Genomic DNA, 19,173 nt, shown 5'->3' on the forward strand with positions numbered 1-19,173 from the left:
ATGATAACTAACAAATGCCAAGTGTAGGACTTGTCTCCAAATGGTGAGATTTGGGGAAATTTTAAGTCTTTAATGTTCTCATACATTAAAAATTGGAGAAAAAGGTTTCATCAATGTATCCTAAATTGTCTGGATAAAAGGCTACAAAAAGCCACAAACTAGTCACAGATTAGTGACCAAAAAAAATGGTTAGCAAGGAACATCTTGTAATTTATCATTTGATGCCTTCTCTGTCCACCATAGAATCTCTAACACTCCCTATCTCTGGGTGCTTTTTTCTTCCTGGCACTCATCACTTCTGACATACCATATACTTTACTTATCTGTAAGCACAATGTGAGCTCTAGAGTATAAGTGCAATGTGGGGAGGGAATTTATTTTGTTCACTCTCAATCCCCAGGGTCTAGAAAAATGCCTGGCTCCTAGCAGGCACTCAACTGTTAAACAAACAAATAAATATATATCAAGGTGTGTTATCAATGAGCTCAACTCAAAGATAAGCTTAAGTAAGGACTGCACCTTCTGAAAAATATTTTCGGGTATCAGAAGTACAAAGGTGAGAACTAAAATGTAAAAAGGAACACAACAACAAAAAATATGGCTGGGTATTCATTAGCACTACCAGAGTTTACCAGGAAAATCCAGTGCACTTATTGGCTCCACATGAGCAGAAAGGCATGTTACAATATCTGCTTTTTGTCACACTCAACTTTTCAACATTTGAAAGCTCTACTATCATAAAAAAAAATGAGATGGAAAATCCATTTTGGTATAATCTGCAAAGGCCCTCATGAGAAATTTAGAAGAGCTGGAAGGCCAACATGAGCAATAGACGGAATTGCAATCGTATCACAGAGGAGAAGCTTAACCTCCAGATTACATAAAGCCTAAAATTTCACCCAATGCAGAAGGAAAAAGTACACTTCTTACTTTTAATAGGAAATGCATGACCCCCGCCACTTGTTCCAAGCAATAGCTTTCGTTTTTACACTGCTAAGTGTGTGACTTTGGTTGAGTAACACAGTGACCTAACATCTCTGCTTATGATTCTGCTAATCTGGTTAGCAAAGTGAAATTACTTTTAAATTAGGTGCTGTTTTTCTGTCACTAAATTGGAGCAAAGTTGTCACAATTAGATTGATTGCATACATCTAGGTATAAGAATTCACTTATTATTATTGCCCAATCCAGATAAATGCATTTACATTGAAGAGCAATCACCTGCCCAATTTGGTCAGTCACATTCCATCAGTAAATTCATGAATCAGGGCTGTGTTTATACTACTCTTCTCTTGTGAATTTTAGTCATTTAAGGTAAAGTTCAGGCTCTGCTCTTGGATTATAATATGCATCACTATGTGATAATGAAAGCATGAATGGAACCTTGATAGGCAACTATGAAATTTATGCCAAATGGGAAAATTAAAACCAAATGTACTTTCTGACCAGCACTGATTACATAAATAAACGTTTATCTAAAAAGAAATAAATGAACGAAAATCTTTTCTTCTCTCCAAAGATCAACATCTCACAATTCCATTGATAGAGACTCTGGGGGATGGGCACGAGGTTCAGGGCAAGGGACCACGTGCACTAGGTACAGAAACTCAGCTCATACTGCCTGGTGATGAGTCCAAAGCTTTGAAACCGGGAGTGTTTCTGCCAAGCTTACTTATCCCACTCCCTCTAAAACACCTAAATGTCTTCCCAGAAACATAAGGATAACAACCAACATTTTTAACAGGACGGAGAGGGTCTGGTATGGGCTGCCCCCTCATCTTGCTGCAGATCTCCCCTTGTTCTCTGTCCTTCAGCTACACTAGCCTTTCAGCTTCTGGAACATGACCTGCTTCTTCCTCATTCCATAAGCCCTCTGCACACGCTGTTTCCTCTATTCAAAACGATCTCTCTCCCATCCCCTTCTCCAGTTAAATCTCCAGTTAAACCTCAACTCAAGAATTTCCCTACAGGCAACTCGTTCTATCATGTGCCCTTGTAGCATCACAGAACCCTCCTTCCTAGCACTTGTCTCACTGGTGCATTTGCATTTACTGATGAAATGTCTGGGTGAGTATCGGTCTCCCCACAAGATAATAAGATCCACAAGGAAGGCACTTTTATTTTTTTGTCCATCAACATATGCCAGCACTCAGTACAATCCTGGATCCACATAGTAAGTTCTTCAGCACTTGTGGAAGGAAGGAAAGAAGGAATGAACGAATGAAAAGTTAAATCGCATGGAGTGGAAGAGAGTTCAACTTTTAAGAAAAAGATCACACGGCAGACAGAAACACAAAGGAAAACCACTAAAAGGGGCAAGCTAACTAGAGCACAGGTAATTAGAACCAAAGCAGATTTATCACTTCCCTTCCTCAGTGCCTAATGCAGGTCCTAAGTATTAAATACTTAATCGAATATATGAAGGGACATAAGGGGCCTGGGCAATCAGTCAAGATTTCTTTTTCTACCTTTGCTACTTCTGCTGCACGTTGGTGTTTGCATGCTTCCTAATTCAATTAGTCTGTGGTAGCTGCTTCTTTGGCCTTTTCTCTCTTTTCGGCCATTTTCTCTCGTTCTAGGCATTTTGCTTTCCACTTCTCTCCTCCCTGTGGTGCTTATCATTTTACTTGGTTTGGGTAATTTGTCACATCAGGGATAACAATTTATTTCAATTAGACTTATCTGTCCCGTGTAAAATCCCACATTCTTCATGCCAACTCATTTTCTCCATAGTTAAAAGCTACTTAGAACTTTCCTTGGAAGTTTTCTCAGAACGAGGTAAGTTTGTTACACTTAATTTTTTTTTTTTTTCTTTTCATTTTGAAAGATGGCTCACTTGGCATTACACCACTGTCAGAAAACGGGCCAGACAGAAAAAACAAAACTACCATGAGAACACTCTAGTACCTACCAAGACACTGCCCATTCCAGCCTCGGAACCCTTCTGTGCAGGGAACACACTGGTAAGATCCAGGAGAATTTACGCATTGCTCATCTGGACAGGTACTTGGAGTCAAACATTCATCAATATCTGAAAAATCAAAAAGCTAGGTCACAAACATTTTATCAGAATACTAAAGCAAAAATTTACTTTATGATGAAGGGGGAAGAAAAAGGCGTATTATAAACTACACATTGGTGGGGAAAACACTAACTGGATAAGTGCAACACTGAGTCTACACTTAAACACACAGAGACGATGCATGGCCAGGCGCACCTTGATTAAAATATTTACACATGTTCAAAGGAAAAACATGGCCCCAATTCTCCAACTGGAAGACCCAGGTCTCTCCACTCTTGGAGCTGGCATCTCCTTCGGGGCCACTTTCTGAACAAATCTTTCAAGTAATACTGCAGCGTGCCAGAAAGAAATACAAGAAATGAGGATGCAAGTAAGGAAGCCATATATCCACCTGGCCAGAGGTTCTCTCTGCAGACCCTGAATGCTCTAGGGAAATCCTCGCTTTGGCTTCATGGGCCTAAGAACATCCTGGGTTTGAATAATTTAAAACTTTTCACATGATAGGAATTTCTTGGAGATGGAAAAAGAACATTAGGAGAGAATGAACTCACCACATACTTCCAAGATTATCCAGAAAACATGGTGGCTATGATCATATGGTACTATTTTCTAGTAAAAAATACACCTTACTTTTCACAGTCACAGCTAACTGAAGTTATTAATCATTGTTCTTTTTGATGTAAGGAGAAAACAACATCTTAAATATGGTTGGGACTGTGGCAGAGATTACTGCAATAGCTTTAGTCACTTTTAAGAATGGTAGAATAATAAAATGGGGAAAAAGGAGAATATAGGAGATGGTTCAACAGTTTAAAAGGAGTAGTAATACCTTGGGTACTAGCCCCACTTGAAATAAATGTTTTTCTGGAGTTGGATTTTTGAATTCAAGTGAGTGGATTTAACGTTTAAGTGTCCCAGAATAAAATGTATATAGGACTTCTAATCATACTTAAACAGATTTTTCACAACATAAGCTGAAAGGTGAAAGAAATAGATAATGGATACACTAAACATACATGGGTATTTGAGGTCTTCATTCTGGCAAATTCACAAAAATTATCTCCCATTATATATCATTAAACATGTGAAAAGATGCTTAAAGTAAAAAAGTTGAAGATGATATTAATAGAATAAGCACCAAGTCAGTGTTGTAATTTTTTTTCCTATCACCAAAATATTCTTGCCAATAGACAATGACACACAGTGGTTTTTTTTAGGTCAGATGTTCTGGGACTTCTTGTTCTACAAAAAGATGATGCTTGCCAGTTTCATTTTCCAAACAGCATTACTTTCTTCTCTGGATGGGAATTTTTTTTGTTCTTTTTTTTTCGTAGAACTACAACCGCTAAGTCAGAGAAGGTCACAGAGATAGGCTGGTCCAAGGTACAATGCCGAGCAACACCAGATAACATCCCTGAATATCCTGCTGCTCTCTCCTCTGTTCCCTCTTCTATAAATTAGGGACTACCTGCCTGGCAATACCTTAACAGAATAAAGTAAGGACACATGAGATAATGTCTGTAAACTATAATAGACTCCTTGGAGACTGGTGCTGTTTGAAAGCAACTTGGTTAGTGACAGCTGAGAAAATCTTCAGTGAGCCAGAAGCCTGGGGACCTCTGGTTCTGGTCCATGACGAAATTAGAAAATAGCCACGTTATTTGGCTCCTTCTTTTCAAGGGGATAAAATTATGTATTATTTACTCAGGGAACTCTGGTAATATTTCTGTTAAATAATTTCCATATATTGAATATTACTGAATAGTCTAACTGCTTTCCACTTACATAATTTTCAAACTTCTCTCCACTTTCCATTCTTATGCTATAGTTAGTACTTAAACATCTTATTGTCTCGTCCTGAGAGTGTATGTAGAATTTAAGATCAGTATTTGACCTCTTTTGGGAGTGTTGCTTTGCACATAAATGCTTGTCAGATAAACCCATACCCTTTTTTTTTTAAACCAGTCCCACAACTATAGATGTACTGAGAAGTTCTATACAAAAACAAAAAGAGTCAGGGAAGGGAGAGGTTTAAAGCAACTAACAGTTCTTGCAAACTGACAAGGTGACAGGCACCATACAAGATACTACAACTTGCGTGTATTTTGAGGACAATCCTAAAAGTTAACTTCACGGTTCCCATTTTACAGATGAAACTAAGTTTCAAAAGGGCTAAGCAACTGGCTCCACGTCAGAGAGTTACTAAGTGTGGGGGGTCATGAGCTGATGCCATAGTCACTGCTCTCTTAGCGAGTTCCCGGTGGAGGCTCTTCACACCTGTGCTGTCTCATGGCCCTCAGCTGTCGGGGGAGAGTTCATAGCTCTGTTCTGATCTGAGTTGATCAGAGATCCAGGAACATAAAACGCTCCCACTTCTCTCTAGATTAGAACCCAAGGGGCCAAAGCAAGACACTAGCAGGAGAGGCAGTTGTAGGCTGCCAAAAGAAGTCTTATTAGCTCTCCCTCCAGGCCTGGGTCATCAGAACTGAGGAAAAAACCAACATGCAGAAGCCAAGGGACAGCTGAGAGCAGCCTGCCACAACTGGTCTATCCCTCCCTCGCTCTCAAAGCCCAGTCACATTAGAAAAGAGACTGATTCTCAGGCACCCAGGCAGGGAACCCTCACGGAACGAGCACCAACCCCATTTCCAGCTTCCTCAAAAACTTGCCCAGAGACCCCTGCTCCTTCGCCCTGGTGTTTCCATGGCAGGATTTAAGCAGAAGTTCAATGTATTTGTTCATGAAAATGATTATTAAAAAAGTACCACAGTGGTTTCAAAAGAACCTGTGGAACTTGGAAACAAACACGAGCAGAAATATGAAATGGTTAATCATTTTGGCCATGCTATAAAAAGTTTTCAAAACATTTTTATAACGAGAACAAATTCATTGCTGAGGTCAATAGTAAAGAAATTTTATCTAGCACAGTTGGAATTTGACCTGGAGTTGGTCAGACAGTGCTTCTGTAGAGAGTCTGCAAGCAAGTCCCGGAACACATGTAAAAGAAAGAAGTTGAGACAAAGGAATGTAACAAACTGAAAAGCTTGAAAACTAGAAGTCAACACTGGTTACACCTGCATAATGTCCCCAAATGAATGATCCAGACACTGTAATTAAGTCTGGGTTTGTACTAACTTTGCAATTAATTATTCTAACGTGATTTCACTCCAAATACCAGAGAAGGCAGATACTGAAGTGAGTAATAGAGACAGCATGAAGATAATCCAGACAGAGCCACTGAAGTGAGGCAAAGAGGCTGTGAATCCAGCAGGCAGGAAGAGCTTGGATGAGCTGGTGTCACGCACAGATTGGTAGAGGAAAGTAAGTACCAGGCTAGGTGCCTACCAGCCTGGGGTTCTGGACCCAGCCCTGCATTTCATGGTCACATGCATTCTGCACTTAGAGGTGGCAGGCTCCCCGTTCTCTAGCAGACTCACCCTCGCATTGGCCTCCCGGGGTCATGCGGTAGCCGCTATCGCAGTATTCGCACCGGAAGGCCCCCACGGTATTGACACAGTGCCCTTCCCCGCATACATCTGGCCTCAGGCACTCGTCAACATCTACGCAAAACAGAAAACACTGTCGAGTTTTATTTCCCAAAATGTAATTTCAAACCTCTCCCATCTCCCAGGTTAGTTTGAACTTAATAATGAAGAAACTGATTTGTTTCACATGTTTCAAAATTGAGTCGTTTTGATTTATGTAGGGTCCAAAAGAAACATTTAACGCCTCTTGTCTTTGCATACATTTGACACTTCATTCAAAAGTGTTGATGGGAAAACAAAATCCATTGTTATATTTCAGTATCTAGCAGATTACTACATCATAACAGGTGTTTAATAAAAAATTCGGAGTTGCCTGAATAAGCGCCGGACTGATGAATCTTAGGGGAGCTAAAAACCCAGATCTGAGAATTTAGGCATTAGGAAGAACACTGCCATTACCTATGCAGTTAGTACCCTCCTCACTGGCCATAAATCCTGCTGGGCAAATACACAAGAAACTTCCCTCGGTGTTTTCACAGCGTCCCTGGGAGCAGAGGTTTTGGGCCTGAGTGCATTCATCAATATCTGTTAACAAAAATATAGATAAAAGGATTATTATATAGGGTAGCATGAAATTCTCAGTCTCCCTCTTCCATTAAAATACCAGCATGCTATTCCCTGTGTCCTACCAACCTCGATAACTGAAGAAAATAGTACAAGGAGACATGACCATTCTCAAATACGTGAAGGGCTGTTACTGGGAAGAGGGACTACACTTATGGTGAATTGCTTCAAAAGCTAAAACTACAACCATGACATTGGTGTTTCAAAGAGACAGATTTCAGGTCAACACAGAAGGACCCGCCTGATAACTGGAATCATCTAAGCACTGGAATTCGCTCTGCAACTCCCAGGCCAGCTCAGCAGGGACCATCTGAAATGTCGTGAAAGGGACTCTTCCACTGTGTACACGGGTGGAGTCAGACTATATCATGTCGACCGCCCTTTTCAATTTTGTATTTTAGGGTTCTAAACATCATACATGCAATGTATGCAAATGAAAGAGAAATAGCCATGTTATGGAGCAGGTGAATGCTCCCTTACCCCTTACATTGACATACATAAAACCAAACTGCAAAATGCACACATGTTGCACAATGGCAATTGAGATGATCTACTCTAGCTCCACCCGTGCGCTCAGTGGAACGGTCCTTTTCATGACATTTCTGACGCTCCCTGCTGAGCTGGCCTGGGGAGTATTAATTAGGCATATGCCTTTGTTGCTTTATCTTCGCCTTATAACTCTTAGTGCTGAATTTTCTTTTTCTAAAAAAAGAGAGATTCAATTTAGTGTTAACACATAAAAATGATTTACTTATTAGCACCATTACACCTCTTTCTGAGATACATTTTTTCCAAAGAACCATATGTGAGATCTCTTATTTATAAATTCATTAATTGCTTTGTGTCAGCATATACTGATTTTTCCATTTAGAAATCCCTTTTAGAAATCAGATTTTATGTACTTAGATGAATATAATTCTTTATTGCAGTATACATTAATATTAACTTGGCTTTGCTAAATATATGTTTGTAGTAGCTATTTCTACAGCTCTTATTTATTACACCTACAAACTTTTTTCACCTTCATGTAACTGTATTACACTTGGTAAGGTGGGTAGCCATTGAACCAAAAGATAAGAGCATCTCAAGAACTTAGCAAACCTCTTTCTGGAACTCCCTTAGCTCAAGGATAAAAATTTTTTTAAAGTTAAATACAATAACATCTTCCCATGATAGTTAAAGAAAAAATGTCCTACATGTACAAATATTTTATAATTATTCATTTTATCTATCAAAGTCTCTCTTACCAACACATTTCCTCTGTTGCTCACTGAACTTGTAGCCTTCGTAGCATATACAGGTATACCTCACAGGCAGGTTAATGCAGTGTCCTGCTCCACAGATATCAGGGTTCACAGTACATTCATTTATTTCTTTAAAAATAAATAAAAATTGTGGAAGAAAAAAAGATATAAATAATGATTTGATTGCTACTTACAAACCATTCCTGATTAGCTTATTGCCTGGTATGCAATTAGAAGACAGAAGGTGACTTTTAAAAACAAGTGTCAATTCACTTGATTACTTGACAAGTGATCAGTTAGTCCCACCCAAGGTCATCAATAATTCCTAATGAAACAACTTCTTAGATGAACTGGAGTGGGTGGAAACTCAGGAAGAGGCCACGTTAGAAGTTCTAAGACAATCAACTCTTCTTAACCTCCAAGATGGCCTATCAATGAGTTTCTGTCCACTCCAGTTCATCTTAGATGATGGACTTGAATCATAATGTGATTTCTCCTGATAAGAAATACATGGTAACTTTCTATTCATTAGCAGGCCAAATTCAAGTTCCAACAGTTACATCCAATCTCCTCCCAAAATTTCTCATTAATTCTAAAGAAAGATCTACCACTTCTAATCAAAGCAAAAGTTCTGAGTGTAACTTACTCTTAATTTGCCAATTTCAACCTGAGCATATTTTATTTATACTGGTAAAGTAAAATGTTCCAAATCTTCTCTGCTAAATTTCTCCCTTACTCTCCTACTGATTCCTGCTTGAGAATTGCTCCTTCTATAAAGCCTGAGCAGATTAACCCTGAGTCCTCACTCCACTCATAGACACACACTGCGATAGAGGCAAGGTCATAGGAGTCCTAGGTGGGTAAAGGCCATCAAAATGAGCTTCAATTACCAAGAGGACTTGAGGACTCAAAGGTGGCCTTCTAAGAGGAATTACTCCCCTAAGATAGGCTATTTTCAATGTCCTTTGTAAGGAGGTATAATGGTATAGTGGGGGTGGAGCAGTGCAGCTGGTGGTTGAAAGCCCAGGCTTGGAGACAGTAGAGGTACAAATCTTGCTGCCCTTTCTTAGCTCTGTAACATGGGCAAGTTACTCAAACATTCCACACCTCACTTTTCTGCATGTGTGAAATGGGAATAATCAGAGTACCAATGTCAGAGTGTCAGATTCAAAGGAAATAACTTAAATAATGCATGTAGCCCAATGCCTCATATACGACACGTGTTCAGTAAAAGTTAGCCATTGTTATCATCATTATTACCGTTGATCTTATTGTTGCTCCAAAGAAACAGCACATTTATAACAATACTACCTTGGGCTATTATCTCTTGGTCATCACATAGTAAACAAAGCTTAAAACAGATGCTGCCATGGATGAGTCCAAGTGGCCCAGCGTAAGAAGACAGGGCCTGGAGCATGATAAGCTAAGGCACAGCCTTGTTACAGTGGTCTGAGGTTTGAAGGAGAAGAAAAACAGGCATGCTACTGTCGCCCATAACCCGCTATGCATTCTGCAGAAGGAGGATGGGAAAAACAGTGCTTTAACAAAGATTCACTACGGAAATGACCTAAATTGGCCTTGGGGTTGCTCTCCAAAACGCAACCCGCATTCTTTATTTTTCATCAAGTGTTATACACTGTGTTGTGACTTTAAGACAACTGATGCAAGTCATCCAAAAAGTTGCTAGACTTGAAAAGGAAGCATATGAATACAGAGATGCAGTATTTTACACAAAACCACTTGGATGTATGAGAAAAACACACATTTACAAATTATATCTTTAGTGAGCCTATTTATGCTAATTCACTATCAGAAAAAATAGATTTGTTTATAGTGAGTATAATATAAAATTATAGAAAAATAAATCAAAAGGCTAAAAACATGGGTGACTAACATGATTGCTTAAATTAAGTGACTGTCAATAATAACACAAAAAAATGAATAATACACACATAGCATAGATTATTATATAATCATTAACATAAGAAAATGCTTATTTGTTAAATATAGTTGAATACAAAATTTAATATAAAATATGATCTAAATTATAAACTACACAGAAAAGAAGATTTAGAAGGAAATAAACCCAAGTGTTATGATTATGGAGATTTGTATTTTCCTTTTTTATATTTTTCTATATTTTTAAAAATTTCTACAATGAGCATGTATAATTACTTTTATAATCAGAAAAGTCTTCCTTAAAAAATCATTTCTATGTGCCACAAAAATCTGAAGGTAAAAGGTAATCTTCAAGGTTATACTCCTAGACTTTCAGGTAAGAATTCTCTTCTCTGTTTATAAGAATTCTTTATAGGTAGAATAGTATGAAATGCACACCTCTAACCATCTATTCCACATTCTAGATAGATGCCTTCTTTGAAAATTATTGGTATTTACATTTCCTGGTTTTCCTTGTAATTACTGACCTTCCTTTATAGTCTTCTCTGCCATTTTCTTAAAACAGAAACCACATATTGACAAAATTTGCAAAAAGAAAAATTAGAAGATGAATCAGTATACCAGAGACAAGAATTCAGGACAAAGTAAAAGGCTATAAATCAGGGGTTTTCATGAAATGCTTGATCAGTACTCACTGCCCCACCCCCACACATACTAATTTGTTGATTACCAAATATTTGTCATTTTTCAGGCATACCTTTAGAATGGAATTTTTACATGTGTGAACAAAAGTCTTCAAAAATATGTGACACTTAATTCAAATTTATGCACCCCTGTGGCACAGTTTGCCAACATATTTAAATTGTTTCTTCCTAAGTCAGCTCTGAGATAGGAGAAATAGTTAAGAATTATAACTCCTTAGTCTTAGGAAATAAATTGAATAAGGGCCTTTCCTTCCAATCTAGTATCTTAGATAGAAGCTATGAGGTTGAAATTATAGTTATGAGGCATCTTTGAGGATCCTGAGCTGATTACATCATAGATGAAGTATATAGAGACGCAGCTTAAAAATGTTGATCCTGTTGGCAGGACACTAACATATGTAAGAAAATGTTACTCTGACACCACTAGAGGGTACTAAGAGATACATCAACTAGCTAAGGACATTAACTAAAATATACTTGATTTCTACACCGTTTGTCTCATTTTTTACACAAGGGATTAATTAATGTAGCTGTCATCAGTTTGACCTCAGAGATCTCTTTCATCCATACTTGCTAGGCAGGACTCTACCCTTCTAGGTGAAAAAAAAAAAAAAAAAAGAGCCATAACACCTTCAAAATACCTCTGTCTGCTTTCTCTTCACTAGTCCCCAAAAAACTTATCAGATTATAGTCAAAAATACTGTATTATAAACTTCAAAGTTGAGACTAAATCTTAACTGTTCTCAACACAAAAAAGAAATGATAAATATGTGACACAATAGAAGTGTTAGCTAATGCTACTGTAGCGATCCTACTGCAATATGTAAATATATCAAACCAACGCTTTCTACACCTTAACTAACACAATATTACGTGCCAACTACATCTCAATAAAAACAAAAACATTAATCCACACCATTTTTTTTTTTTTGTGAGGAAGGTCAGCCCTGAGCTAACATCCATGCCAATCCTCCTCTTTTTGCTGAGGAAGACTGGCTCTGAGCTAACATCTATTGCCAACCCTCTTCCTTTTTTCTTCCCCCCTTCTTCTCCCCAAAGCCCAAGTAGATAGTTGTATGTCATAGTTGCACATCCTTCTAGTTGCTGTATGTGGGACGCTGCCTCAGCATGGCCCAACAAGCGGTGCGTCCGTGCACGCCCGGGATCCGAAGCCGGGCCGCCAGCAGCTGAGCGCGTGCACTCAACTGTTAAGCCATGGGGCTGGCCCCCACACCATTTTTTTAAGGTAAAAAAATAAATTACTAATATCTATTTTAAAACATGTCTCCCACCACCTCTTCCCATGCTTTTCTTTCCCCCCCTTTTCTATCACACTTTCATTCTCCAGCACATATACGTTACACAGAAAGGCAAGTCTCGAGGGTACTGTCTTAAAGGAGAGTAGGAAAAGCTTACGGCTTTTTCTGTGTGTTTTGGGCAGAGACATTATGCTTTATATTTTTCTAAGAGGTCACTCACATATAGGCATGTGGCTCTGACACGAAAGAAACAGTTTATGTCAAAGCTTACATTTCTCTGAGCAGACTATGTCAACATAAGCACTGGGAATACAGCGAGCCTCACACAGGAAGTGCTCATTACCGGCTCCAGGGTACTCCAGTTAATGGGAATGTCTCGTCTTCTTCAGTATGTTCAGTTCCCCAGAGACCAAGAGCCTGCTCCCCTTAGACGCTGCATGTGTCCTGCTTCACAGCACCCATCACATGCCTCCTGGTTCTCAGGACCGCCCTACCCCTTCCTAAACAATGTCACCTTCACCGGGTGATTCCATTTTCTTTTGCTAGAGTTCATTTAGAATTTGGAAAAAGAGCCACGACCAAAAGACAATGAAAAATCAAATGCTCTATTTATCCTGGCAACAAGGCCAATGGTGGATTTGAGTCCAGTATCTTTATGATATTTTCTAGAATTCAACGACAAAGAAAGATTTTGCCGAGATATGAAAATGAGTATCCTGGGCCGGCCCCGTGGCTTAGTGGTTAAGTGCGTGGGCTCCGCTACTGGCGGCCCAGGTTCGGATCCTGGGCGCGCACTGATGCACCACTTGTCGGGCCATGCTGAGGCTGCGGCCCACATACAGCAACTAGAAGGATGTGCAACTATGACATACAACTATCTGCTGGGGCTTTGGGGGGAAAAAAAAGGAGGAGGATTGGCAATAGATGTTAGCTCAGAGCTGGTCTTCCCCAGCAAAAGGAGGAGGATTAGCATGGATGTTAGCTCAGGGCTGATCTTCCTCACAAATAAATAAATAAATAAATAAATAAAACTGTTTAAAAAGAAAAAGAAAATGAGTATCCTGACCTTTAGCTTTTTTCCTCATCATGTGATTACTCAAAATAAATAAATAAATTGAGCCTAGAAATAGTAAGGCATGATGATTTTACATGAAAAAAGAGAGTTCATTTTCCATAAGCATACATAGTTTATTGAGGCTGTAACAACACTGGTAATATGCTTCAAGGACAAACGTTTTTAAAGGGGTGAATTCTGAGTTTTGGAAAAGATCTGATGAACAAATAGTTCTTATGATGTTTGGGCCATGATAATTACAAACTAGGTTTCCGCAAAGCAGTGGTGGAAATCAAAGAATAATTTCTGGCTGGTCTGCAAGGGCCATGGAGAAAGTTTGGGAAGAACTGGGGGAAGGCATGAAATAACTCATAGAAAGGTTTACAAAAATGCCCTGGCTTCCTAACTGCCCCACAATGAGCATAAATTGTCCCACAACAATTGAAACAGATGTTTCCACTTTGTAAATATTTGCCAGAGAAATAAAGGTTTGATTTTCCAACCTATCCTTGGGCTATTAAGGCACTATGCTAAATGGAGAATTTATATGCTAAAACGTATAATTTATTCAGAAACAATATGCCAATAATGTTGCAAGCCACCAACTCAGTATTAAGAGTGGAAAATATCACACTTACTCTCTGCAAATATGTGGCTCCCTTTATAATTATTACATGTCAAAGTGTGTCTGACGAAATCTGAAAGGGCTACTTCCAATCTCACCATCATAAAGACATCATCACTAAGCAATGTGGAATTGATTTTATTTATTTTAGACTCCTACTTATTATTCTATCCCTTTCTTCCACTTACAGGAGAAACTAGTAGTGACAAATAACATTTACCTCATCTGTGTGTTAGGAAGAAAAACACTGCATAACGTTCCTGAGAGAATTATCAGATTGCTCCTTCAGTCTATATGGCTCTCATATCAAACAATGGGAACATCTATACTTTGATTTAAATTAAATTTGATAGGGCCGGGCCCATGGCTTAGCGGTTAAGTGCGTGTGCTCCGCTGCTTGCGGCCCAGGGTTCGGATCCCGGGCGCGCACCGACGCGCCGCTTCTCCGGCCATGCTGAGGCCGCGTCCCACATACAGCAACTGGAAGGATGTGCAGCTATGACATACAACTATCTACTGGGGCTTTGGGGGGAAAAATAAATAAATAAATAAAATTATAAAAAAAAATTAAATTTGATAAACACAGTCTTCTTATTCTAGTGTAGATTACTGATTATAGTGTAGCTCCAAAATTGCAAACCATTTTAATTCAGATTATTTATAATGTTCTCCCGTTGGATTGTTTCAGAAAGATTCTTTTATTATAGGAAGTGAGAGCACCTACAAATGCTGCGTGAGAATAAAATTTCTGTCACTTGTTTCCTGGAAGGAAATATTTGTGCTTCAAACATGTGATAGCAGATGTTTGAAGCCCTGTGACAGCCCTGTATTTCGGCCAAACTCAAATTAAGCTGTCTTCTAACAACTTCAGATAGCACAGCTACGTTCATTCTTCTCAATAAGCTCTGTAATTCAGTCGAAGCAAAGTAACTTCAATTTGTTATTCCTCACACAGCTGCATTTAAATGACGAGACTGCATTTATCTAGCCAACTTAATTAACCTTTCCAAAGCTAGTGTGCAAGAAGTCCGTCCATTGAAGTCAGCCATCCTTAAAAAGGCACAAAACTCAAGTATGTTGTCACATGGGAAAAGAGAAATACAGCATTTAGAAAGAACTGGTGAATTACATTGTCACCCTGCAATTTTTGTTTTTAACACTGAGGTAAACAGTGAGAAGATCCTTGCTGACCAAGGTAGTGTATTATATGTTTGCATGCCTTGCAGTGCACAGCAGAGTGTCTTACAGATGTGTTTAATAAAGTGGGTAGACGCATAAATGAATTGACAAGGGAGAGTACTTTAGCCATGGCCATATTTTAAAAAATCGCTATCATTTCATTGTATACTCTAGACATACTTAGAAAATCTAACAATTCTGTACTGCTTTATTCAGTATTAATAGTAAAACCAAAGAGCAGTTGCCATGTAGTAACTATTGGGGAGGCCGTGGCTCTGGGTGCAGGCGCACCTTGAGGGTATCCTTGACTTAGATGAAAATGCACTGCTGAGCCCATGATGTGACTCTGCGCTCCTCAGTCAAGTGCATTTCACCTAGGGACAGAGGTGCTTTTCGAAACACTTTCCAGTCTGCTGTCTCAACTCAAATATCTAACAGAACTTACATTCACATTTTTGAGAAAAATGGCTAAAAGTTTTTGTTTTAACATATAAAAAATTGTGCATGTTTTAATTATATACAATTGCATATTTGTTAACATATAAAAATTATATATATTTACGGGGTACAACTTGATGTTTTGATATATGAATACATTGTGAAATGATCACACAACTCTGCTAAATACCATATCAAGCAAGCACATTTTTATTTGAAAAATGATGCGTATCATGTTTCCGAGGAAGGAATATTTTAAGAAAGGCTGCAAATTCCTCTATTAGCTTCTCCTGTTATACATTGCCAACTTCATCCTGAACTTACACTCATATGATGCATCTCAGTGACATTTTTTCTGACTATAAAAATATTTGTCCACTATAGAATATGTGGAAAATAGGAAAAATTCTACAACACCCTCCAAACCTCTCGGATCCTACCACAAAAAATAAATCACTGCTAATATCTGGCGTATTTTCTTCCAGCATTTTCCCAATGTATACAACATGTCTTTTTTATGTAACTGGTATAATACTCTATATCTTTCATTTTTTACATACTTCATCTTGTATTTAACAATATTTTGTGACCATTTTCTGCTACACTTTAATAAAAATTCTTCAAATACTGTATTTGATGGCAACATAATGTTCCAATGTATAGATGTAACGTTAACTATTTCCCTATAGTTAAATGTTTAGGTTATTTCTATTTTCTCTCTATTATACATGGTGCTGTGGGAAGTATCCACTTATATAAAACACTATCACAGTCTTTGGGGACATTATTTCTTTACACTAGGGATCTTTTTTTTGTGTGTGTGAGGAAGATCGGCCCTGAGCTAACATCTGCCAATCCTCTTCTTTTTGCTGAGGAAGACTGGCCCTGGGCTAACATCCATGCCCATCTTCCTCCACTTTATATGGGACGCTGCCACAGCATGGCTTGACAAGCAGAGCATCAGTGCGTGCCCAGGATCCGAACCGGCGAACCCCGGGCCGCCACAGCAGAGTGTGTGCACGTAACCGCTTGCGCCACCAGGCCGGGCCCTACACTAGAGATCTTAATATAGGATTGTTGACTCAAACGTTTTGAACATTTTTAAAGTTCTTGATACATATTGCCAGTTTGTCCTTTTCAGAAAAGTTGAACCACTTTACATTCCTTTCAGCAATGTATGAGAGCCTCAGTTAGCAAAAAATTAAATACTAATTTGATAAGAAAAAAGAATTATCTGATTTTAATTTCATTTATTTGATTACTATTTAAGTTGAAATTTCCTATTATATGTTTCTTGGTATTTTTTTTTTCTATGAGTTATTTTTCTATTAGTATTTTGATTGCTGATTATAAATGAGCAATAAAAATACATTAGGGATATTAACTTTTAGGCTGTCAATTTGTTTCAAATTATGATACATTTTGATAATCTGTCACTAATGATTAAAATAATTTACGTTTATTATAAAGAGTTTTGGAAATATATAAAAATATATTGAAGAACATAAACGTTATCCACGATCTTATTAACTGGCAATGGTTGACTACAGTAATGCACTTTCCATCTTTTTCTGTTTGTAAACATTTAAAAAGATTGAAATCACTATAATGTGTTCTGTATTTCCTATTATGCCATAAGCATCTCTTCATAACATTAAATATTCTTTTAAAACATTAATAGCTATGTGATATTCCACTGCATATGTACCATAATTTATTTAAACATATTTCTCCTTTTTAACAATTATTTAGACCGTTTCCAAATATTTGCTATTATGACCAATCCCGCGATGTGCAATTTTATACATTTGACACATTTTTTCTTTTTTTTTTTGGCTGAGGAAGATTAGCCCTGAGCCAACGTCTGTTGCCAATCTTCCTCATTTTTTTGATTGAGGAAGATTAGCCCCAAGCTAACATCTGTGCCAATCCTCCTCTACTTTACATGTGGGTCACCACCACAGCATAGCTAACGAGTGGTGTAGGTCCGAGCCCAAGATCCAAACCCAGGCCACCAAAGCAGAGCGAACGCGCTGAACCTAACCGCTAGGCCACAGAGCTGGCCCCTACATTTGACACAATTTTGATACTACATCTAAAATGAAGTTCATACCCATTTCTCCTCCACAGGGTATATAACAAATACCACACCCACCTGTTACTTGAGTAGGTGCAATCACTTGGCTGGCACTTGATGTAGAAGCTTCGGGAGCTACTTCCACAGGCACAGGAGGTGATGTTTTTTCAATCACTACTACACAAGGAAGGAGGGAATAGAAAATTAAAGTCTGTTGTGTGCACTGAGATCCCATTTCAAAATGCAAGCATAATTTAGTCTAATAACATACCACAGTAGTTCTTGGATATTAAGAACTGTTATAGGTCCCTAAAGTTCATGGTTTTAACCTATAGCCTCAGTTTCAACGTTTAGCAAGAATATCTGAGAGCAACTCAGAAGCCAAGAAAAATGACCCTTCATCAAATGATGACCCTCAATAATGTTCTAATAATATAGGTTACCCCTAACCACAGAAAATAGTGAAAAATTTATCTTTCTTTTACCATTATAATACTTATAATACTGTACTTGTACTAGCATTTTGAGTATATTAATATACATAAGTGTATTTTCACTTATGAATTCTAGTGATGTATTAAACTTTAAAATCAAAGACACAAAAAATTCTTATCTTACTCTCTTATTCAGAACAGTCTTAACAAATCGCACAGATCAAAACAGACTACCTGGAAACTGTGGATGCAGATGAATAGTGGAAATGCCTGGAGATAGCTGGGGCTGACTAGGCTCAAGTCTGGTTTTCTCTTGATCCAGTGAAGGTATTTCCTGAATGGTTGTATTAAAAAGAAAAAAGAAGAGAGAATTGAAAGTAGAAATTATTTTTAGTTTCCACATATTACTATTTTTATTTAATTTTACTCTTAGAAAGGCAATGAATATCACAGGACATTAGACAAAAACCTGTGAAACTGTGTGAAATTAAAAAAATATATATGAACTATGGCTGTGCTACTACTACAGCAAGTCCTTGAGCATTCCCAGCAGTGCCAACCCATGCACACACCCACACCCATTTCCCGGACGCCCAAAGCAAAAGGTCCCTTCAGACATTTTAAACAAATGCCTTGGCTCAGGGGCCCACGTTTGGTCTGCAACAAGGCAAAACTAACCCCAAAGGAGAACTAAACTGTCACTTGATTCACATGTGGCTCTTCCCTAGTAAGATGACCAACCACACTCTGCAGACTAATGGATAATAGATACAGCAGATGCGTCATAACAAAGGATACATGACACATTGAAATATTTTAAGCCAGTCAGTCATTATGGCCTCTCTTAACCTCATATCTAATAACTTTACACCTCCAGCTCTCAGAATAGTGGTAGTTAAGCAAAACAATAGAAAAACAGGGACTTGGAGGAACACCCCAGGCTTCTTCATGTGTCCTGCTGTCCCCTCCTGTTCCATGGACCACAAACAAAGGACCAGAGTGGCATCCACGGCTCAGCTTCCAGCCACAGCTCTTAGGGCTCATGGAGACTCAACAGTCAGGTGAGTTAAGGGTCTATGATCTCACCCACACCTTTGTGGGGCCAGAGCTCGCATATCATCACTACATT

The 19,173-nt window shown here is 38.4% G+C and overlaps 1 protein-coding gene across 18 annotated transcripts in view; it reads right to left on the reverse strand.

The window, feature by feature from the left end:
* Window positions 1-19,173, reverse strand: part of LTBP1 (latent transforming growth factor beta binding protein 1) — a 381,680-nt gene that overhangs the window by 103,211 nt on the left and 259,296 nt on the right. For 12 of the 18 annotated variants that reach the window (XM_058551457.1, XM_058551453.1, XM_058551456.1 and 9 more), the window contains 6 exons: window positions 18,279-18,378; window positions 17,689-17,787; window positions 8,379-8,504; window positions 6,967-7,092; window positions 6,460-6,582; window positions 2,912-3,031 (listed from right to left, as the gene is read on the reverse strand). In XM_058551457.1, the coding sequence (XP_058407440.1) occupies window positions 2,912-3,031; window positions 6,460-6,582; window positions 6,967-7,092; window positions 8,379-8,504; window positions 17,689-17,787; window positions 18,279-18,378 (694 nt within the window). The remainder of the gene's footprint in view (window positions 1-2,911; window positions 3,032-6,459; window positions 6,583-6,966; window positions 7,093-8,378; window positions 8,505-17,688; window positions 17,788-18,278; window positions 18,379-19,173) is intronic. The other 6 variants (XM_058551451.1, XM_058551467.1, XM_058551464.1 and 3 more) reach the window with 1 other exon arrangement.

This window comes from Diceros bicornis, chromosome 12, assembly GCF_020826845.1.
Source record: "Diceros bicornis minor isolate mBicDic1 chromosome 12, mDicBic1.mat.cur, whole genome shotgun sequence".
Classification (NCBI taxonomy): domain Eukaryota; kingdom Metazoa; phylum Chordata; class Mammalia; order Perissodactyla; family Rhinocerotidae; genus Diceros; species Diceros bicornis.